At 37.6% G+C, this 24,545-nt stretch overlaps 1 protein-coding gene across 1 annotated transcript; it reads left to right on the top strand.

The window, feature by feature from the left end:
- Nucleotides 1-997: 997 nt before the first annotated feature.
- Nucleotides 998-24,545, top strand: LOC140155474 (glutathione hydrolase 1 proenzyme-like). Its single transcript, XM_072178336.1, has 10 exons — nt 998-1,145; nt 4,810-4,863; nt 10,030-10,227; nt 11,213-11,433; nt 14,067-14,259; nt 15,051-15,211; nt 19,109-19,255; nt 21,492-21,628; nt 22,089-22,285; nt 24,203-24,545. The coding sequence occupies exons 2-10, from the start codon at nt 4,817-4,819 to the stop codon at nt 24,453-24,455; spliced, it is 1,554 nt and encodes a 517-aa protein (XP_072034437.1). The 5' UTR covers nt 998-1,145; nt 4,810-4,816; the 3' UTR covers nt 24,456-24,545.

The raw sequence follows: 24,545 nt of genomic DNA, 5'->3' as shown, positions 1-24,545 counted from the left end.
AAATTGTTGGTTTTAAAGCGGAAAACTATTTTGACCCCCCTTTCCTACCACCTAAAACTTTTTGGTCCCCCCTCTTTTAAGGTTCAAAACTTTTTTGGCCCCCCCCTCCCTTTTACCAGCCCCCACCAAAGTATTTCTGAACACTCCCCCAGCAGTGACTGCTATATGCCATGAGAATGGCAAACAACGGTTCCTATATGCTCACGATGATTAAACTTTTGATATCAAATTTGGTATCAGCCTTCGAAGGAAAGTGCATAGAAAATTATTATATAGGCCTAGGCCTAAACTATTTTGCCATAAACTCATCAGAACTAGGCCTAGGCCCTATATAGTGGTGACTTTTTAATTTGGCTGTGTTTAGGCCCTATTATAAATTTTAGGGGTGGTGCAATAATTATGTGTACCCCCGGGGTGGTGAATTATAGGGGGGCTCAGTTGTTCGGCTCAAAAATAAAAGGGGATATATCTGACAGTAAAAACTAACATTTTATGTCAAAGAAATGCTAATCTATTTTGTATGATAATGTTATAATATTGCTTTAAGGTTGTAGGCCTAAATTCAGGTTCCCCAAAATCTTGCATTGGTAAGGGGGGGGGGCAAAGGGGGGCAAAGGTTTTTTGGCACGTCAAAAGGGGGGCAAAGATTTTTGGCACGGCCAGAGGGGGGGGGCAGACCATTTTGAGAATTCACCACCCCGGGGTAGGCCCTACACATAATTATTGCACCACCCCTTATGACTTTGAGCGCGCTTACAAGTATTAATACCGGGGTATATTTCCAGGGTCTATGATTCCACCCTAGGCTATATGAAAAAAAAAAACTTCCTGTAGGCCTACTAGGACTACCCCATTCCCCCAGTGGAGCCACCAGTCCACTTCCAGTTCCACCTATCCCCATCCCCACTGACACCCCCCCCCCCATAAAATCTGGCATCGGGCTTGCGTTAGTTTGTCAGTGAATGGTTACATTCTGTGTTTAGTTCAAGGACACAAACCAATGTCAGATGATGAGTTCATATAGTTTGTTTTGGTCAAATGTAAACACTAAATTGCAAGTCATTGTTGCGAAGAATACAGAGACTAATAGCCTATCATAGTCTTATCCTACCGAAGAGAAGTTAATACAGCATTTTGAGACTAAAGTAAGTGTTTTAGACCAGCATGTAACACCCATGTAACTCTTGTTAATGTGAAGATTTTTAAGCTTACCAGCTAGTGCATGCAATTAGTACAACAAGTCATACCAGAGAAGATGTAATAAAGAGGAGGGTCAACAGAATTATATCCTTGAGATAACCCCGTAGGTAATCCTGTCGCATCTATTCATAGTCCTTTATTCTCAAGTAGTTAAACATCCACTTGAAATATCCTATGATGTTATGTGTCTGGATTCAAAACTTCCTCACCAAGCGGTCGCAAAGGGTGGTCATCGACGGGGAGTCATCTGAATCGGTCCCAGTTACATCAGGGGTTCCGCAAGGGACGGTACTTGGGCCACTTTTGTTTCTGACATTCATTAATGACCTACCATCCGGCATCACATCCCAGCTCCGCCTCTTCGCAGATGACTGCCTCATGTACCGACCCATCACTAACATCCATGATTGCAATATGTTTCAACAAGATCTAGATCGTCTTCATCAGTGGTCAACAACATGGCAGATGCAATTTAACATCGACAAATGTCATGTTATGCGATTCACTCTCCGTCGTAACAACATCCTCACAGAGTACCATCTAGGAGGCAGCCTTTTGACCACTGTATCTGAACATCCATACTTGGGCCTCACCTTGTCTTCAAACCTGTCTTATCAAACCCACATCACCAATGTCACCCGGAAAGCAAATAGAATATTAGGTCTCCTCCGTCGTAACCTTCGTGGCTGCTCAGAAGATCCGTCAGCAAGCATATATCTCACTGGTTCGTCCACATCTGGAGTATAGTAGTGCCGTGTGGAGCCCGTACATCAAGAAAGACGTGACGCGGATTGAAATGGTTCAACGCCGGGCTGCAAGGTTCACTCTAGAAAGATACCAACGTCGAGATAGTGTGTCGGCCATGCTGGAAGAACTTCAATGGGACACCCTCGAGAAGCGACGCCAGGCAGCAAGCCTCATCTTGATGTACAAGATCCGTTCACAGCTGGTTGCCATCAATCCAGAGCACTACCTCACTCCAATGTCAACAACCTACACCAGATACTTCCATCCAAATAAATTCCTGATTATTCCAGCACGCATCCAACTTTATCAGAACTCATACTTTCCTCGCACAGTTATTTGGTGGAATGCCCTCCCGCATCAATCTTGACCGCCCCCCTCAGTGGAGGTCTTCCGGGAGCAGTAACAGCCAGCATCTAAGCGGCCACCCTTTTTACTCGCACGATGATTGTCATCTTGTACATAGCACTGCCTGCACATCTGGTCAATGCACCGCACATGAGCATAGACCTCACCCTTGGCTCTACACCCTGACTTATGGGTTCTGCCTAGTATTTTACGTAGACGTAGACGTGTGTGTGACCGCCCATGGTTGACCGATTTTCACTTCAGAATTGGAAATATTTCCAATGTTTCTATAGAGAATTTGTTGAAAAGTATGAATCGCGTGTGTTAAGGACCTGCTGCTTGGCTAGAATACCATATGTGATGCGATCAAGCAAAATCAGTCGGAACTCAGAAATATTGATTTTGAGATATAGCCAAACAAAGAAAATATTTCCTTTTGTTTCCTCTTGTTTTTGAAACTCTTTAATTGCTGATATCTTTGGAACTGGTTGTTCAATTTCAGTGGGGTTTTCTGCAAATCCAGCTTTGTAAATGCTTTTTACTATCCTATAAGAAAGTGAAAAATTTTTATTGCCCAGTTCCGACTGATTTTGCTTGATCGCATCACATATGTGAATAATACAAGAAAGAAATCGAGTGCTGTAAATTTTCCCCCCCCAAATCCGCCCTTTTTTTGTAATATAAATTTCTAAAGAAGAAATTTTTAGGATTTTTTAGAGAGGTGATGATTGTTGATCATTTCTATTTTATTATTTTAAGTATTTTCCTGTCATTTCCTGCAAACCTAATAAAGATATTCTGATAATTGAAAACATTCTTTATCATAAATAATAGAGGCTGAAAGTGGCAACAAGCAGCAAAAAATATAATTTGCCATGGAACTTCAGTCATATTTTATCCGAAATCTGACAAGATGACAGGGTCTGCATGCATGGTGTGCATGGCATGATGACATGCACACACTGACCTATCCCTAAAAGCAGTTAGCCACAACTTGTGTATCACACCCATCCCGGGTGCAAACCCCATTGTGGTATTCTATTGTAAAGCAGCTAAATAGGGCGATTCATCATTTACTTTGAATGAGCGGTCTCACACATATTTTGTTTGAGGATAGCTTGATCAACCTCCTCTTTATTACATCTTCTCTGGTCATACCTAGAATATTTTCTCAATTTGAATTTTATCCTTTCTAGGTATGACTGCTTTTACTGTAAAATTTGCGTCAATTCCCGATGTCATGTTTTTTAGGCTCCGCGATTGCCGATTACATAGACGAGAGCAACTGGTAAACAGCGAACCTCTACAGTATCGGGCTGCTATTCAATTGCGTGGTGCATGGGTGACATGTATTTTCAATGTAAAATGCCTATACGGTGATCCACCCAAAATTTAAAAAAATCACTGTATAGATCACTGTACTACATCATGGCAATCACGCCTTACACCCATCGTACATTGTATGTGCATGTGTGAGTCAGTGCAGCTTTTGACAATTGGATAATTGGACCAGTGGGCCTAGTACATGGTTTATATCCTCGCCCCAACCCCCAAAAGGGAATTAAGGTACCTATATGTATATCGGACCTGTATTTAGCATGTTTGGTGTTATTATTATACCATTCAGCAAATTACTTCAGTGGGGTTTGTCTGCTCTGTCTGATTATTGCATAAAAATAATAGGCCTAATACCATTTAACTTTTTTTTTTTTTTTTTTAGGATATAATACTTTTTTTTTAAATCCCTGTGCTTGGAACTGGTGGAGGGAGAAACCATACACATTCACAAAGAACCACCAGGTCCCAACGATCATGAACAATTACGCTTATAATTTATATCACAATAATATTTATATTTTTAATATTATAATCAACACTTAAGCAACAGGTTCAGAGAGGGGCAAAAGAGACAAAGAACATGGACAAAGACAACATTCATGATGGTGTTCTTGAATACATGTATACGGTACCGTACTATCTGTATAATACCATTTAACTTGAAATCAGTAAACCAGCTGTGTACAGTGCCACCGACAAGTGAGGTAAAAAAAAGTTTATTGGGGTTACTCAGTGGCGTAGCCAGTGAGGGGGGGGGGGGCAGGGGGCTGTCATTGCCGTCGGTTCATGTAAGGCCGTCGGTAGACTGTAGGCGTTGGTGAAAAAAAAATTGGGTTAACAATAGACTATTTTTTACCAAGGGTGACAGAAAAAGGGGAGAATTGTAAAAAAATGATGACAAATTTTTGAATTATACCTTAAAATTTTGTGTTTTTAAGTTACAGCCTATTACCTTTTTTTTTTTTTTTTTCTCTTCACTTTTTCAAACCATGCCAAAAAAATTTGGGTCAACAAATCACCGTCGGCAAAAAATATTTCTGTCGGTACATATACAAGTTGTGCCCCCCGGTTCCAAAATCCTGGCTACGCCACTGGGGTTACTGATCATCACATCATGATGAAACACTTTTTTAGGACACAATTTTCTCTACTTTGTTTGAATCTGTATTGCACTTGCAGGTGAAGTATGGCGCAACAGTATGGAGAAAGTGACCCCTTAATGCCCACTTACAGGTAGGTAGAGAAATCAGTCTAAGGGACCATTCACAAACACTTGTTGGGGGGGGCTGATACAAAAAGGGGGCCTGAAAAATGTTGACCCTCCTAAGGGGGCCCTGAAAAAAATGACCACAAATTTTCCTGGAAAAATTAAGTGTATGCTTTTCTATGGGGTTGACTCATAATTTTCATGTCAAAAAGGGGGGGCCTGAAATTTTTGAGGTCTGGAAAGGAGGGGGGGCGAAAATTTTTCGCTTTGAATTTTTTTTGCATCAGGCCCCCCTTACAAGTGTTTTTTTTTATCTTTCAATGCCCCTTACAAGTGTTTGTGAATGGTCCCTAATCAACAATGATTGATTGAAGGTACAGCAGTGTGGTCTTTGCAAGGGGGTTTAGGGGATTGACCCCTCCCCCCCAATGAGTTGTTTTGCTAACTCAACCCCCAAAGAAAATTTAAACTCCTCTTAAAACCACCCCCTCCCAAGAAATTGTCAACCCGCTTTAAACCTCCCAAATAGTGTAAAATTGAAAATTGGCTTGGTAAACACAAATGAACACAATCAAAATGATGCCCACCACCAATATTTTTTTTTTGCCCCCTCAAACAGATTTTTAAATTGTTATTTGTGAAATCTTTATTGAGGGGTTTAAACTACTTCAGTGGCTATCACTGCTTTCCAAGCAGGCCCTAATGCATAAAGTAAAATGATATTTACAAGATTTACAGAATATCTACAAAAAAACCCACAATATTTACAAGATAAATGATTGCAAGATAAATGACCCTGATACACCACTGAACAAGTAAAATACTTTGACGCCCCAAAAAAGGATTTTAAGGTTGGTCTTAAACCCTGGAGTTACTGTAAAGCGTGCTGAGGCTTGTGGATCAACGTCTAGGCGTTGTGCCTGTACGTAGCGCACTATAAATCACTGCGCTTTTTTTATGGAAATTGTTGGGCCTCATAACTGCCAAATTGTTGGGTCTATATTTTTTGTTATGGTACATTTCCAAAAAAAAATTTGGGTCAGAAAAAAGATCTTTTTTTGGATTTTCTCCAAAACCAACCCTTTTTGCACAAATTCGATCTCACAGATAGATTTGTCAAGTTTTTGCCATTCTAAATATACAGTAGCGTATTTAGCCCTTTTTGAACGGGCGCGCCCTCCCCCAGGTACAAAAAAAAAAAAAAAAAAAGGAGAGAGAGAGGGAAGGAGGGAGGGGAGAGAGAGAGAGAGAGAGAAAGAGGAGAGATCGAACTAGGGGAACGGGACATTATTTTGCAGCTTTTTGCAGGCTTCAAAATAGAAGTCAATTTGGGCCTTATACGACTATAGATAGCCCAATAGGCCTACTAGCCTATATTTTGTGATAGGGGGCTTTACTTTCCGAGCACGCTGGCAATTTTGTTTAGGGTTTGAGAGCACACTTGTAGGCCTATGCCTATGGCATAAATTGTTTGGGCCAGGGGGCGGGCAAGTATAATATTTTGAGCATTTTTGATCAGTTACTAGTTGTAACTAATGATACCGTTCAGGCGGGTATGGATTCAGGGGGGGGGGGCGGCGGGCCCAGCCCGGCCCCTGCTCCCAGAAAAATTGCACGTATAAGTAGGCCCATGCCTAAACCGCAATCGGGTCAATCTAAATTTATATAATAAGTATAGGCTTATACATAAAGTTGTGTTTCTTCTTTCATTAAAAAGAGTGCTGGATCATGTGAAGGAGATCGTGTATATAACATTAAAAGAAACAAATTTATTCCATGTTCACTACGGTCCGTTTAAGCCCGAAGGCTATATAGGCTTATATAGGTCTGTGATTATTTTAGGCATTGCTTGAAGGCGGGTCCTCTGCCAAGAAGCATGTGAAAATTACAGCGGGCCCGCCGATAGGGCCCGTCACATTTTGTCACCAAAGTCAGTAGGCCTAAGGCGGACTCCACGCTGACTTCAATTCAACATCGATCCATGCATGCTTTAATTGCGAATCTCAAGTCTTAGGCCTAAAATGTAACATTTAAAATTTTACAATTTGAGTTCGGGCCCTTTTTCGTTTTTGATAAAAGTGTAAAAATGATGGACCAAATGGTTTCAATTGGACCTTCATTTTCAAAACTTCAGGGGGAACATCCCCTCAAGACACCCCCTGCGTATATAAATAACTGCCAGTTTTCGCTTCTGTATTTAATACTCAGCACTTGATGTTTAAACCAAATACAATAACATAAAAAAGTGGCTTCAATTGGCCTGTTATTTCGCAAATTTGATATTTTCGGCTTTTTCAAACTAAAAATTTTACACAATAATATTGCCAAAATGGTCCACCAAATGGCATCAATTAGGTCTTCATTTTGCAAAAGTTTCTCTCTTCTGAACCCCCCCTGCGTGCGCAACTTTATGTTTACATGTATAAATACCGGGTAATTTATACAATAAAGGTCAAAACTTGTCCACGAATGGCTTCAATTGGGCCGTCATTTGGCAAATTTTCAGCCTTTTCAAATTTAAATTTTACACAATAATAGTGCAAAAATAGTCCACCGAATTGCTTCAATTAGGTCTTCATTTTGCAAAATTTTCTCACCTCTCAGGGGGAACTCCCTCAGACACCCCCTGCATGCATAATTTCATGGGTACATAATTATAAACCAATAATTCATATACAATTTGTAAAAGTCAAAACTTGTCCACAAATGGCTTCAATTGGGCAGTCTTTTCATAAATTTTAGGCTTTTTCAAACTAAAATTTTACACAATAATAGTGACAAAATGGTCCACCAAATGGCATCAATTGGGTACTTATTTTCCAAAAGTTTCTTTCTCAAACTTTTTTACCCCGGAATTGTTTTACACAATAGGCCTAATAGTGCAAAAATAGTCCACCGAATGGCTTCAATTAGGTCTTCATTTTGCAAAATTTTTCACTTCTCAGGGGCACATCCCCTCAGACACCCCCTGCATGCGCAACGTTATGGGTACATAATTATAAACCAACAATTCATACAATTTGTAAAAGTCAAAACTTGTCCACAAATGGCTTCAATTGGGCCGTCTTTTCGCAAATTTTAGGCTTTTACAAACTAAAATTTTACACAATAATAGCGACAAAATGGTCCACCAAATGGCTTCAATTGGGTATTTATTTTCCAAAAGTTTTCTCAAACTTTTTTACCCCGGAATTTTTTTACACAATAGGCCTAAGTGCAAAATAGTCCACCGAATGGCTTCAATTAGGTCTTCATTTTGCAAAATTTTCTCCTCTCAGAGGGCGCACATCCCCCTCAGACACCCCCTGCATGCGCAACTTCATGGGTACATAATTATAAAGCAATAATTCATACAATAAAAGTCCAAACTTGTCCACAAATGGTTTCAATTGGGCCGTCTTTTCGCAAATTTTAGGCTTTTTCAAACTCAAATTTTACACAATAATGACAAAAATGGTCCACCAAATGGCTTCAATTAGGTCTTCATTTTGCGGCCATATGATATTTTACAAAGATCTATTTTGCGCCCCCCGGTCTACAAATTCCTGGATACGCGCCTGATATATGTAAACTTTTATATACCATAGACCAACAATTTAGCAGTTATGAGGCCCAGAAATGTCCATAATTCCAGGGTTAAGACCAACTTAACAGAGACCATACTGAAGTACAGGATTATTACTAGTGTAACATAATCATTGTTTGCTTAAAAAGTTACCTTTTTCAAAGTCATGAGTGATGACTCTGAAAAAGGAACTTTTTAAGCAAACAATGTGTCCGATATCAGTATCCATGCTGCTATAATTAAACCATTGTTATTGTTGTTAATGTCATCATTGTTGATTTGATTTGTTGATAATCCAGGCACATGTCACAAAAAAACAAGCAAACTACAATTACTAAATGTGAGTGGACGCGGCGAATCAGCCATAAACTCGGCAAATTGTAATCTGAGTTAAAGTGTAAAATATATGTGAAGGTCGTCTTCATAGATGTTTCGATTCGTTGCCATAAGTATCTTATCAAACGCTGTTTAAATCAATCAATAATCCTATTACTGAAGAGGATAATAAGCTTCTACCTATTTCTATAGAATAGTTCTTGTCTTTGTTTGCTTTGGCTAAATCCTGTTCAAGTGGTAGATAACAAAGCATTGTATTTTGTCTAGGTATGTATAATCAACAATGAACAATGAGAGGATATTTCTGAACCTCGTTGACTTGGGGATGATTTGAAATGACCGCCAATTATGACTGTTAGATATTTATTACCAGAAATGTAGAAAAAGAGACACATGTAGAACCGATAAAAAATACAATTTTGTCGAATGAACATAGTTTAACAAATCATAACCCCGCTTTTGGATATCGTTTGAAGTCAAATGATATACCATTTTAAAGCTTATGGTATATATTTTCTAAACACGAAATAAAACAAAATTGACCGGGGCCGACTTTACGGCTGATTCGCAGTCACAAATAATAATGATGATAATAAGTATAATAATAATAATAATAATAATAATAAATAGCCAGCATGGTCCCTGGAGGATCCCCAAATGGCAAAACCAACTACTTTCAGGTAGGTCTCCTAGAACCGCCCTAACAGGGAACAAAAAGAAAAAATATGCTTTTCTTTAAAATTATTGGGTAATAAATGCATATCACTTATAATAATTGAGAGAGAAATTGGACTAAATAATGCATACATGCTAAGATGTTGATGTTAAGATCGATTTAAAGACCAAAATTCAACCTCATTATAACCACAATTAATTAGTGGTATTTGACAACTTTCTGTGTGATCCGTGAGCAATTGTTTCAAGAATTGGGGGGGGGGCATCATTATGTATCCTTGGCCCCAGGCGCCACAACCCCTACATTGTAGCTACACCACTGGGCCACCTTGATTACAAACCACATAATTCTAGTTGAACTAGCTTCTTCAGCATAAGGAAACAAAACCAAAATACCAACGAAGCCCCATATTGCAACTAATTTTATTTTGAAACTGGAAGTAAGTTACAATATAAACATCTATGTGTTTATGAGCACATCAGAAATGTAATACACATTTTTTAAGTCCCCTCCCTCCCTTTATGCATTAATGTTTAGGTTTGGTCCCTAACTCTGATTTTGTGTGTGTTCCCTATTAATAACACCTATGATATCTTTACTTCCTTTGTGTTGCAGGGGAACTCAAAATTTAAAATCCACCAAATCAACATGCTCCAAAATTGGAGTGGGTGTAGCCATAGTCAGTATTATCTGTGTTGCAGTTCTGATCATAGTACTGACCGTACATTTTTGGAACTATGATGTGCATGTACAATACCGGTTTAAACATGCCGCTGTGGCAGCAGATGCAGGGCCATGCTCCAATATAGGGAGGTTAGTAATATCGTAGTCTGTATCACATTCTGTCGTATCTCAAAAGGCTGCCTTGTGTGATTTTTATTATTATTGTTGTATTTCATATTGTTATTGTATATTTCAGCATGCTTCTTTCTTTCGCAAATGGACATGAGATTGTAATATTGTGATAATACCTCAACATTAATATATAAAGTTGATTTTACAGTATATCTGATCACAATTAGATGACAATAATTGTACAAAATCACACAGGGCAGCCTTTAGAGATACAACAGTATGTGAAGCAGACAACGGTTTGAGGTTGTGACATGTTCTTGGTTTTTAAAAAAACGGCGAGTGACCATGGTGTGATCAAACAAAATAAGGCCAGTATCCAAAAATGTCAATTGACCCCGAGCTGTCGTCATTTGACGTCACACCGATGTACACATCGTTTAGCGTACATTGTTACTGCACATTTCAAACTGTGAAGTGCGCAGTAGCAATGATGTGCACATCGGCGTAATGGCATCTCAGGTCTAACCGCAAAGGATTATGGGATATACCGAAAAGGTCAATGAAAGGCCAATCAACCCAGAAATTGGACGAATGAGGGCAGCAATCTAGTTAATGATATGGTAAATTATGATTGTCATGCATGGGAACCAAAAGATTTACAGTACTTACACCAGAGCAGGATGTTTATGGCACAACAGTGTGAAAGCACTGCCATCATTATCAAGCTCATGTTGAAACAAGTATAATTGTGATCTGTTATAGTATGTGTGTATGTCCTTTGTGAACGAGGGAACAATGGGCCATTCACAAAGGATATATACTACTGGCGTGTACAGGTGCGCGACAAACAAAAAACATCAACTCATCAGCCAGGATGTCTCGAAACTACCAACTTCGGACTTATACTCATTTCATGGTAGCAGGTCACTGTAGTCTGGTCACAATTAAATCTCTTTGAGACAATACAATTTGTGATGTGTTATTTCTTGTAATTTTCACCCAGTGGTATGTTGCTTAAAGGTGGCTCAGCCGTTGATGCAGCTATTGCAAGCCTTCTTTGCGTCAATTTACACAACCCGCATTCCGCTGGCATAGGTGGGGGAAATTTTTTCATGTATTATGATGTAGGAACTACGACAATGTTCTACTATGATGCAAGGGAAGTGGCTCCTTTAGGAGCTAGTGAAGACATGTACAATGACGATCATGATGCTTCAGTTAAGGGTGAGTTACTTGGTGTCACAAAAATGAGGTATAAACCTGTAGCTATATATTGACTTGGCAGTAGTTTGGGATCTCTCTGGTGTCCTTTAAAGACTCCTAATGTACCGTATGCAGAATAAATATCAAATTTCAGGGAATTTCAGACAGATTGGGGTTATTGCATTGATTTGGAAGAAATTAAATATTATTTTAATTTAAATTCTATTCTAGATGGCCACATGAATAGATCAGGGTAGCGTTCATTAAGTTGTGACACATGAAGTAAGTCCTGAAGCCCATCGTAAATCCTGAAGCCCATCGTAATTAGTCCTGAAGCCCATCGTAAGTCCTGATGTCCAATGCCCATCGTAACTCCTGAAGCCCATCGTAAGTCTTGAAGTCCATCATATCATATGTCCTGGAGCTCATCATAAGTCCTGAATCCTAATAAAAGTCCTTAAGCCTATCATAAGTCCTGAAGTCCATTGTAAGTCCTGAAGCCCATTGTAAGCCCTGAAACCCATGTTAAGTCCTGAAGCCAATTTTAAGTCCTGAAGCCCATCGTAAGTCCTGAAACCTATCGTTAGCCTAAACACATTGTAACTCTAAAATATAAATCCAGGGGAAGAGTTACATTGTACAAATGCTAAATGTGTTAAAGGACATTTTTGAAGAAGACAAAAAAAGTTGCCTGTTTGTCCTCCACCACCTTCATCAATTTTTGGAAGCCCAAAAAACGTCCTTCTATATTTACTGTTCAAAATATACCTGACCTTAATTTGTTAATTTTGAAATTCCTGGAAAAGTTGTATTAATGTTTGATGATTTGATGTTGAGATTTAGATTAGGGTACAGAAATGTAGGTAGTTGGGGGAGGTCCCTGATAAAAAAATGAAAGAGAAAATTGGGAAGGTAAGTGAAAAGGGCACAGTGGCTCAGTGGTTACGGCCTTGGACTCATAATCTGAGAGCTTGCTCGACGTGCGTGGGTTCGATTCCCTGTCCCACCACCATATTGCGCCTTTGTGCAAGGAGCTTTGCCTCGCTTGCCTCACCCCACCCAGGTGCAATGGGAAGCTGTTTGGGGTAGTCACAGTCGTACTGATGGACCCTGCGCCACTTGTAGGCTGCAAACGTGGTTCCGACATATTCTATTGACGGCGGAATAAATGTAAAGCGCTTTGAGGCTGTTTACGGCATAAAGCGCTATATAAATATCTATATTTATTTTTATTTAAAAGAAAAGGGGCTACTATCTTGCTTTTCACAGTGGTAAATGTCAGTTGATACTTTGCAGGGGGGGCCGGCCAAGATTGGCTGAATTTTGACGTTGTCATTGGTTTTACACGTAAACACAAAAATGTCTCAAATTATTCCAAAACTGTACGTATGTTATTAAGCACTATTTTATCAGTCTAAATCCGTTGAGGTTCGCCAGTGAACCTCATTGTAAGTACTGTTTTTGAATGTTTTGTATGAATAACGCACGGTATGTTTATGATATATACCTAAAATTTCCCCCATTGTGTATCACGGTTCGCTTGGTCTAATGGTAACGGGTCTCGCCTGCGGTGCAGAGGGTCCCGAGATCGAGTCCCGCTCACTCCCGGCTATAATTTTTTTTTTTCTTCACATTTATTTTGAATCCAAAAATATTTATTTTTATGTGAAAATTTATACATTCACTGAGAAATATATTTTGTGCATTTTTTTTTCTGTAACGGGGCCAATAGAGCTAAAAACACAACTCAGCACGGGGCGTCCAATGTCCAGGCAGTGTTGCCGTCATATTGTCTGTTTTGTTTACGATATTGGCTGTTGCCACAGTGAATAATGTAGTCCACCATTGTCTGATACTTTGTTGGATATAGAATGACACACCCTCTGGATCATTTGGTCATATATGCGACTAAGGTGGAATGCCCCCTCATCACCATTCATTTAGGCTCTCCTTCATATTCAGTTGGGATCTCATCCAGATCCAGATTGACTCTCATCCATCTGGTGTTGCTTGTGTCATCCATCAGAAGTATTTTGTATTGTCTCAGATTCATATTCAGTGGGTGTGGTTTACCTTGTAAGCACAAAATGTCATTGGTTCCTAGGGGCTGTCTATGAGAAAGACGACAGATGATAGTGGCCGCCTTGTGTGGGGAAAATGCTTCTTGAAGAGTTTGTATGTAGTGCATAGTAGGCCTAGACACAGCAAGCAGGAAAATTGCATATTAAGCTTTTTCATACCATTTTCATAAGCCTTTTTAGAGCATTTTAAAGGTGCCCCATGAATGTGTGCCAAAACTTGCTTGCCCCCCTCAGCTTGCCCCTTAATCTTTTAGCTAGCCAAAAAATTCTTGCCCCCAATTTTACCCTCTCCCCAGGGCTCATAATTATTCTACAGCCCAGTGGCGGCGCCAGGAAATTTTTGTCGGGGGAATCAACAAATTTTATGCATAAAATTACATAAAAAGTGGAACTTTTCGTAATTTTGGGTTTTTCTGAGGGGGCAACAGGGGGGGCAAGAGTTCTGACTGGGGGCATTTGCCCCATGCCTCTCCGTGGCGCCGCCACTGCTACAGTCCCTTATTGTGACATGAAAGTTATTTGATTAGATTTGATCACATCTAATGACTATTTCCATTGTGCTTTCTATGTAAGGTGGTCTGGCTGTAGCAGTGCCAGGAGAGATCCGTGGATTCTGGCAAGCTCATCAGGCCCATGGCAAATTGGATTGGGGTGAGCTGTTTCAACCTACTATCGCTCTTGCCAGGGATGGTTTTAAGATAAGCAAAGCCTTAGCGAAAGCTATATCAGACAATGAAGAGGACATCAGAAATGAGACAAGTCTTAGGTAGGTTAGTTGGTTTTAAGTTGTTTGAATTAATGTATCTGCAATAAGGACATATAAGGACTAATCACATATGGATTCAAGAATGGGCCTCCTATAATATTTTTCACCCTGATGTGGCAGTGACATCAACGTGTTGACGAAGCAGTTTCTCGTACACATCTATGCGACATCTTTAAGCATGTGCGTGTGTACACCAGTACTCTTGAGTGTCCTCTATAATGAAATATGCACTGATGTCACTGCCACATCAGGGTGGAAAATGGTACTATATAAGAGCTCTTGTAACTTCTTTCTCTATGGATTGGAGTAAGAAAGATAGGCAGTCCAATGAAAACATGAATTGATAACATCAAGGACTCAACAGGGATGAACTTCAACCAGCTCATAAGAACAGCAGAAGACAGATAATTGTTGAAAACTTGTGTCTCAAAAGTCAAAAGCCATCACCATGTTGCCCCAGTTGCCTTCAAGCTATGGACATAGATAGATAAATATACGGTCCACAACTTATAAGTTTCCCCGTAATACTTTTTAGAATAAGTAAAAAAATATAATACAAAATGTAAAAAGATACGTATAGCCCTATTTGTTTTGCACATGTGGACCAATTTATAGCGTTACACATCATTGCGTTCAGTCACAATGGTTAATTGTGTAAGAAAAGAGGCCGTTTAAAAGTTGCACCTGAGTATTTAGGGGGAACTTATAAGTTATAGACTCTATAGATAGATATACTACAATACAGCCTGCTAACCAGATCTGTTCCCATTTTTTTTTCATTTTTGTGGCAGTGCCATATTTTTCAACTCCAAAGGAGAACCACTCAAGGCAGGAGCCAAGATGTATCGACCACAGCTAGCTGAGACATTGCAGAAGATTGCAGATAATGGCTCAAGCATTTTCTATGAGGGAAGTCTTGCACAAGATATTGTCAATGAAGTAAAAGAAAATGGTATGTACAGTATTCATACATTCCTAGATAGTGAGAACCAATCAGAGCAAATGTTAGTAAATTACTAGCCGTGCATCAATATTGTATAATTGCACGGGCGCGTAGTACGCGCAGTGCTTTCGGACGCGTTCATTTTTCTTGCGGGTTGATGCATTTACATTTGCTTGCATTTTCCAACATTTGTAGTGACAATTTTGTTATAAAAATTGCAAAAATCACAGGATATTTTAGTCGTGTATGAAATAGGTTAATAAATGCGTATCACTTGTTGCACGAGAAATTGTACAAAATAATGTACTGACTTCTACTGAGATGTTGATGCGTCTAATGCACTCCCCCTTTCAGGGCTCGTGCATTAGAATAATAGATGCATCAACATCTCAGTACGCGTGCATTATTTTGTACAATTTCACTCCCATGCCCAACAAGTGATACACATTTATTAACCTATTTCATTTTAGTGGGGGCACAACCCCTATTAATTCCCTATTTGGCGAGGAGCACAATTTTGAGGACAAAAGACCTGTCAAAACTGTTCGGGTTATACAACCACTCAAGTATCAGAAGGATGATCCAGATTAGAATAATTCAGACTGCATGAATAGGGGATTAAAAAGCTGTTTCCATGTGCTGCTTTTGTCCAGTTTGTCATCAATAGTTAGAATCAAAACAGTTCCGGCCCAGAACATAATCATGTCTGACAGTAAGGTGCGCTTCAGACTCCGTATGCGTGCAATATTGTATGTACAATATTTTCGTGACGCCAGAAAGTATTGCACGCATACAATAAAAAGTATGTACCGGAAAATATATATTTTGCCACAATCATTGGTTGCTTAGGCCTAATTGATACGGAGTTGCCAAATTTCTAAGAGTGGTAAATTTAGTGCAGTGTTCGTGCACGGAATGATGAACATCTTTTTATGTCTTCTTGTATTCAGCTGTACTTGAATTATTATATAATCAATGGGCACCTTTAAAGTTAATAATATTAATACTGATATTAATATAAAAAAATATTAAAATTGTAATGATAATATAAATGGCACATTCAGTTCTTATTTATTTATTTATTTATTTATTTATAGATTTATTTATATAGGCCTATTTGTTTATTTATTTATTTATTTATTTATTTATTTATTTATTTATTTATTTATTTATTTATTTATTTATTTATTTATTTATTTATTGATTGATTACTGATTGATTAATTGATTTAGAGATTCATTTATATTTAGTCATATATTGATTTAGTCAGTTTCTTAAGTATTATTTGTAGGCCTATGTATTTATTCTGGTTTTGATTTTATTGATATTGATATTTTTATTATTTTTTTAAGTTTCGGCATAGCATTTGTTACATTATAACACGTTGTGTTATGAATTTGCAACACCTTTTTACATGTTGATATCGGTGAGGCATGTTATGATGGTGTATGTTATAGGCCTACCTATGATCATCACAATACATCCATAAACGTGTTAATGCAGTAACCGTAGCTTTATAGGGGCACTTGAGCCCCCCCAATTGATCTGAATTTTAGAAAATCCATAGGAAAACTGCCAAAACGGCTTGTGTCCCTCCCCCTCATCAGACCCGGATGCAACGCCTTCTATACTTTTTCATTAATTATAGGCCTATTAATAGTAATGCGTTGAGATTTTAACAAGTAATATCCGCCTTTATTTCTTTCTTTTTGAAATGATATACTCGTTACAAAAACAAATCAGCATGGAAAACATTTTTTTTTTTTTTTTGGTCTGATATTTGGTCTAATCAGTGTAAGCTACAAAATAGACGATCTTTTAAAATCATTTTAAATGGCTTTTTTTTCAACCTTATTGTTTGTATTTGTAATGTTCACACAATCTGACAATGTCCCAACTTATACATAATGTGAATCGAGCCATTTAACACGTGCTTGTAGGACAACGATTTTGAATTAAACATGTTAATTGTGATATCTTAATTCCCCTAGAACACCACAGTTAAGCGTCCGAAATTGTAAGTGGGTTTTCTTTTCTTTTACCTCATTATTTCGTTAAAATTACTCGAAAATCCTCCTAAGAGTTGTTACTAATAAATATTTCATAATTTTGGGCAAAGAATAGCCAAATAGTTGACCGAAATAGTATATTTGCACCAATATTTGACTGAAATCGTATATTAGCATTACCGTCCCTTCGTGGCTTTATTGCAAGCCAAAGTGCTGCTAAATGTGAAACGAGATTACTTGAAATATATATTTCAGAGTTGAAAGAGTTTCAATTATACGAACATGATCTCTAAATTATGTCTGTCTGATTGGTTGATTGTCAAGAGGATTACGGCATCCTCAAAGCCTCCTGCTGTAATTCTCTATTCGATATCTATTATAGGACCGATCTTTTGAAATCCATACAACCGTGTCAAATGAAATAGTCTCGAATCATAATTTGTGCACGATACAACGTTGATAGGCCTACCGTGACGTCAGATTTGAATTTTATTGAAAATAGGCATAAATTACATTGAACAGGTTGAATGCTGGCAAAAGTAGACAAAATAACTATGGGTCTAATTTACATTAATCAGTGTCCTGGGCCTGGGTAACATTTAGGACTCCTTCGCATTCTAAAACAATACTTCACCAAATGTCCTTGCTTTCATTTTCTCATTTAATTTGTTTTAATTTTAATTAATTTCTTTATCCACTGGCTCTGTGGTAAATCCGGTATTGCCAAATATTTCTCGTCCGTTATCCGTGTTAATCTATTTATTTATTAAAATCCTGTAATACAATGTATAGGCCTAGTGTATTTGATAACAAAGTTGTTTTTATTTTTGATTGGAATTTGGGGTTCCATAGATTTACAAGTGGTCTGTTTTTACACGATTTCATATATAAAATATGTTTGAGCATGGCGGAATTAGTAGGCCCATATGATTAAAAATAGACATACTCTTAGGCCCCCTTTTTTAATGTTTGTACATTATTAATGTTAATATTAATATTAATGTACAAAATGCAAACGAATGTATATATATTTGATTGTTTTGTAAACATTAAATTTGATGTTTACTCATAATTATGTCTGGAAAGTCAGGGATAAAACTAAGGAGTATCGGTATTTAGTTTCCTGGGAAAGTGGATCAGATGAGCAGTGAGTAAAAACATTCCCTCTAAATGTTTATTTTATTTTTATTTGTTAATGAATTTATTAGGCCTACTGGTAAAGTGCAGAAAAAACCCCAGACGCACTCTAGGATTTTTCATCAGCAGCAGTAGAAATTTCTCTTGCATAGATTTTCGGGTGACCTCGCTTGGATTTAGCAAACAATGAACCGTCAGGGTTATAGCGCGTTATTTAATCTGATTCAACTCGTCGTGGCACGTATATTTATTGGACGTGCAATACTTTTTGACGTCACGAAAAATATTGTACATACAATATTGCACGTACAATACGGAGTCTGAAGCCAACCTAAGGGAATATATTGTTCTGGGACTGAATTATTCAGACTAGAATATGAACTTGTATTCTGATTGAAGAAATAAAAATAATTATGGTTTTTCAGCATAATTAAAAATAGAGAAAAGATATTCTATTCGGCATGTTAAAAGTTTGACATTTAAGCGGCAGAAAGGCGTATGTCCATAACTGCTATGTGTATGAATCCTGTGATATGCCTGAGTTCCTGTAATTCACAATGCACATCCAGGAGTCCATTTCACTCAACTTCACAAAGTTTCATAAGTCTCAAAATCAATCGTAACTTACGATGCATCGTAATATCCATTTCACTAAAATGGACCCATGACATTGATTGTTTTACTGTCTTTTTTTTAGATCTTATAATTCAAGGGATTCCCCATTTCCAATAATTTGACAAATGTGTATTTATTTCATCAGGTGGAATTATTACAGCTGAAGATCTTCAGAGTTATACAGTAAAGCCAAAAGACACAATTGTGGTTCCGCTAGCAGGACTAAATTTTCACCTCCCTCCGGCACCTAGTGGTGGTCCAGCTCTGGCTCTCATATTGAATATATTGGAAGGTATGTATATATTCAGATGTAAGTTTCATACTTATAGCCATATTGTAACATTTCTATAAAAAATATATTTGTATTTCTTTTCCATAAAATGTTAGCTTTTACTGTCAGATATGTCCCTTTTAATTCTGAGCCGAACAACTGAGGTAAAGCATGAGCAAAGAAAATTTGAATTTACTACCAGCACCAATGCGTGTTTCTCCATCAGTTGTGCTATGGTTTGATCCTTTGATGTGTGTATGACTGTCCTGCATGCCATGTGCATACTGTATTATGAACATCGCATACGTGTTCGACCAATATTTCCATTATAATAATAAACCATCTTAATAAGACGGTTTATTCAAGATCTCGGATTCTGACGAAACTACAGCACCTAAAGTCTTGATTTTTGCAGGGTATCTTAGTTTACTAAAGTACAATACAATTGTGTAAAAACCAGAATTTTAAAAAATGTCCTCCTTAGCAAATGTTACAATATGACTTTAATTACCATATTTTGGTAACTTGACTTTGGTAATATGTGATATGATCAAGAGGAATGAGTCACATGTCGACCCCGGTCGAAAATAAGTTTTACATAGGTTCCTAAAGAAGACATTTAGAGCTTTCAGAAACTGAAAACCCATGTTGATACGACTTTCCTTTGCAAAGTTACGTCAATTTATCAATCGCTGAAAACAACGTAAAACAAAAGAATTTGAACACTTTCTTTGCCAATATCTCAAAATCATTATTAGCGACATGTGACTCATTTCCCTTGATCGTGTCACATATATCCTATATTTCTCAGAAGTAAGCTAAAATTTGAATGGGCATTTAGGTGTAAAAAACTGCTGTCCTTCATCAATGTTTATGTTTATGAGCCCAAACTCAAAGTGTAAAAACATGACACATAGTACATGTTTAAGGGCTGGGGTATGAACGTTTGGACAGTATTTATTGTGGGACATTAGAGCACATCGGACATATCGAATTGCATTCTGAATACGAAGAATGTCCTTCTGATATCAAATAATTTTGATTTTTTGAAATTCGCAATGTAATACACATTTTATGGCAAATCATTAAAAATTGATATTTTATAAATCTGATGATTTCTACCTAAAGTGTATGTAGGTGGGATGAAAAGCCGACGATCAATTGAAATTTTTGACCTTTTCAGATTGAAGATATGGATTTTTTCCCAAAACACCAAAAAAAATGAGGTCTTTTTGGGAAAAAAATCCATATCTTCAATATGAAAGGTCAAAATTTTCAATTGATCGTCAGCTTTTCCTCCCAGCTACATACACTTTCAGACTATATCATTAAATTTATAAAATTTACTTCGAGGACTGTTATAGCTCCAAAATGTGAAAAATATCAAATTTTAATAATTTGTAATAAAATTTGTATTATATCGTGAATTTCATAAAATGAAAATTATTTGATATCAGAAAGACATTCTTCGTATTCAGAATGCAATTCGATAGGTCTGATGTGCTCTCATGTCCCACAAAAAATGCTCTCAAAACGCTCATTCCAGATCCCTTAACAGTTTAATTAAATAATAAAGTATCTTATAGTTGTACATTTACTAAGGGTTATTCCAGTTGAAATCCATGAATGAATTTCAGCTGGAATAGCCCAAAGGGAAAGGGAGGTTTTGTGTAGGTTTTGGTGCCATATTTTTCAAGAGTTTGAAGATTTTAATGTTACGCTGGTCCACATTTTGTGACACTTTCTAAGACTTCGACTCACAAATCAACACCAGGTATACCGTAAAACCCCATCTACAAGCATATAAAGTGCTTCTGATGAAAGCTACATTAATCCAGGCGCCATTATGGAGTTTGAGCAAATAATTACCGATCCAAGCATATTCAAGCAAGTATTCTTTTAAGACCAATCTATTGTATTGGTATATTTACGCTTGCTTCGAATTAATTTAGCTTTCATAAAAAACACTATATATGCTTGTAGACGGGGTTTTACGGTATGCCAAATAGCAGGGAAGGATGTTGCTGTTGATGTTAGCATTGAGTCCATCTGGCTGACATTGTTAAAAACACTTCACCGCATCTAGGGGTTCACAGGATAGTGAGTCAGTGGGTCTGCAGTGATTTTCAAAGTTGGGCTAGAAGTTATTTGACCTCAGATGACCCCTGGATGACCCCAAAATGACCTTCCATCTTATTTCTAACACTGCTCATATGTATATAAGTATATCTAGTAATATATTTGATCAAATCTGCAGGGTACGACATACGAAGAACGGATATTACAAACAACCAGGCGGCAATTTCTCTTTATCATCACATAGTAGAGTCCTTCAAATTTGCCTATGCGGCAAGATCATTCATAGGTGATCCCGACTTTGTTGATGTTGAGGAGGTAAGGTTCAAATCAGAAATCTCTATTCTTAGTTTGTCATCAGGAGCAGTGCTGATAATGGTACGAGGGGTGGTCAAAAAGTTTGTAGAACTACTTTGTCGCACGGTATTGAATTTGGTCTCATTTGAAAGCATGTTCCTTCAAAACGTTACTGCAAAGATATTACATTTTTACATCACTGTATGTGGGCAGGACACTCTTCAGAGAAAGCCTACCTCCATGAATTCACAGGTACTACCAGAACTTATTGACCGCCCCTCGTACTTGTATCAAAATGATTGGCACATATCAGCAAGTGTAAATATCACTCTATATAGTAGTTATTTTTGTGTGACTTGTTTATGAGATTTATTAAATTTATCTCTGATGAACTTTTCAATTGCTATACTAAATATTTGCATGTTTCAGAGCGATGCAGTAATAATTCTTATTATTTGTGTGTTTTTTATTCGTTTTGCAGCAAGTCGCGAACATGACGTCCAAAGATTATGCGGCTGAGTTACGTAGCATGATAGAAGACTGTTGCACTCATGAAGTTTATTATTATTATCAAGTAAATCCCGAAGCCTACATTATTGACGATCATGGTACATCACATATCAGCATAGTTGATCAAGATGGCAATGCAGCGTCAGTCACTTCTTCTGTAAATGAAGCGTAAGTCAGGTTTTTAACATCTGCTCATTTTTGGTTAAAAAGGTGGGTGATTTGATTGATAGCCTCTTTCACCACTTTACTGCATCAAATTGAGATTTCGGCACTCAGAAAGCTCAACTTTTTTTCATAATAGTAACATTTTAGGCCTGAGATTTGTATTTAACTTAGATGGTAAGAACAAAATAGTACCATCAACCTTCATGGTGGCACATGCTGCTTCTAATATCCAAACCTCTGGAGCAGGGGTCCGCAAATAGCGGTGCGCGCATCACTTGTGGCGCACCGTGGCCTCCCGAGTGGCGCGCGGCGCCGTTTAGATATAAAATAAAAATAAATTGAAGAAAAATCAAATCAAATCAAACCCTTTGATCAAACTTCATCCATCAGGAATATCTCCAATATTCTACATTTCAACATTAAACAATGCGATTCCCATGTTATCCTAAAATAGTACAAAATGTTGCACCAAATGACGTCATTTGCACCTCAAATTTCAAAAAATCAGTAGCTGACTCCCCCCGGCGGTGCTAAATCACCGCGATGGCTGCCAGCCATTGAGTGGCGCTTTACAGTTTTCTTTTATTTCATGTGGCGCTTCAACAAATCTATTTGAGGAAGCCTGCTCTGGAGCATTTTAACATCAAACCTTGAATTGGAATGGTTTCAGCATAGGCCCAATGTAATTATAGTAGTACCCTGCAATATAACCAAAGGCAATCTGCACCACAGGTAGCAAGTTCATTGCAGATAGACACCATGTGCAGATCCATAGCCTCAATCCAATACAGCAGTCAGGGTATTCTCACTATACAGGCATGAGAATTTTCAGTTTAAAAACTGAATTCAGTTTTTTTTTAAGTCAAAATTTCCGTAACTTTATTTAATTTCAGCCTATTTTTGGTACTTTTTGCTCAATTTCACACACATTTTCAGTTTTTTTAGGAAAGTGCAGTCTCATGACTGACTACAGTATTACTTGTATGATGTTATGTGTAATTGGGTATGGTATGTGTTAATAAGCACTGTGGAAGTCACAGTGTTGTATTATGTTGTATACATGTATTGATACCTATAGGCCAATGTATTCCATGATTCCATCATCTATCTACAGAAAGCTTGAGGACTTGCAGCAAGTCTACTTGATAAGCTTATGTCGACTCTTAAGGGATCTGGAATGAGCGTTTTGTGCGTTTCGACAGTATTTTTTGTGGAACATGAGAGCACATCATTTTCATTTTTTTAAGTTCACGATATAATACAAATTTTATAACAAATGATTAAAATTTGATATTTTTCACATTTTTGATATATAACAGTCCTCAAAGTAAATTTTATAAATCTAATGATATATTCTTAAAGTGTATGTAGCTAGGAGGAAAAGCCGACAATCAATTGAAAATTTTGACCTTTCATATTAAAGATATGGATTTTTTGTGTTTTGTGAAAAAAAATCCATATCTTCAATACGAAAGGTCAAAATTTTCAGTTGATCGTCGGCTTTTCATCCCACCTTCATACAATTTAAGTATAAATCATCAGATTTATAAAGTTTACTTTAGTACTGTTAAATATCAAAAATATCAATTTTAATCATTTGCCATAAAATGTATTATTACATTGCAATTTCAAAAAATCAAAATTATTTGATATCAGAAGGACATTCTTCATTATTCAGAATGTAATTCGATATGTCTGATGTGCTCTAATGTCCAAAATTTCATACCCTATCCCTTAAGCTGAATTTATATTACATCGCTGAGCGATAGCGATTGGTTTTAGCAAATGAGGTAGAGCGCTTTTTATTGCATTGGATAGAGCGTGCTACCTCATTGGTCAAATACCAATCGCTCGTCGCTCAGCGATGAAGTATAAATTTAGATTAACATGTTTCATTTGTATTAATTCACTTGCTGACAGATTTGGAGCTATGTTCCGAGGCAGCGGCACAGGCATCATTTACAACAACGGCATGGATGATTTCTCCATGCCCTTTGATAAAAATGAGTTCAACATTCCACCACCGCCAGAAAATTTTATCGCACCAGGAAAACGTGCTTTGTCATCAATGGTACCCGTGATAGCAGTCGATGACAGTGGAGTGGTGCAACTTGTTGCTGGGGGATCTGGTGGTAAGAAGATAACTACTGGGGTTGCACAGGTATGTTTATAGTGCTTTTATGGTACAATTACCGAATAGGGTGCAACTTGCTAGACTTGAGTCCAGTCCTCGTTTACAGAGTTTAGGGTTGAGGTAGGGCAG

This window comes from Amphiura filiformis, chromosome 6 (assembly GCF_039555335.1).
Source record: "Amphiura filiformis chromosome 6, Afil_fr2py, whole genome shotgun sequence".
Lineage (NCBI taxonomy): Eukaryota > Metazoa > Echinodermata > Ophiuroidea > Amphilepidida > Amphiuridae > Amphiura > Amphiura filiformis.
This window is presented reverse-complemented; position numbering and strand designations above follow the sequence as displayed.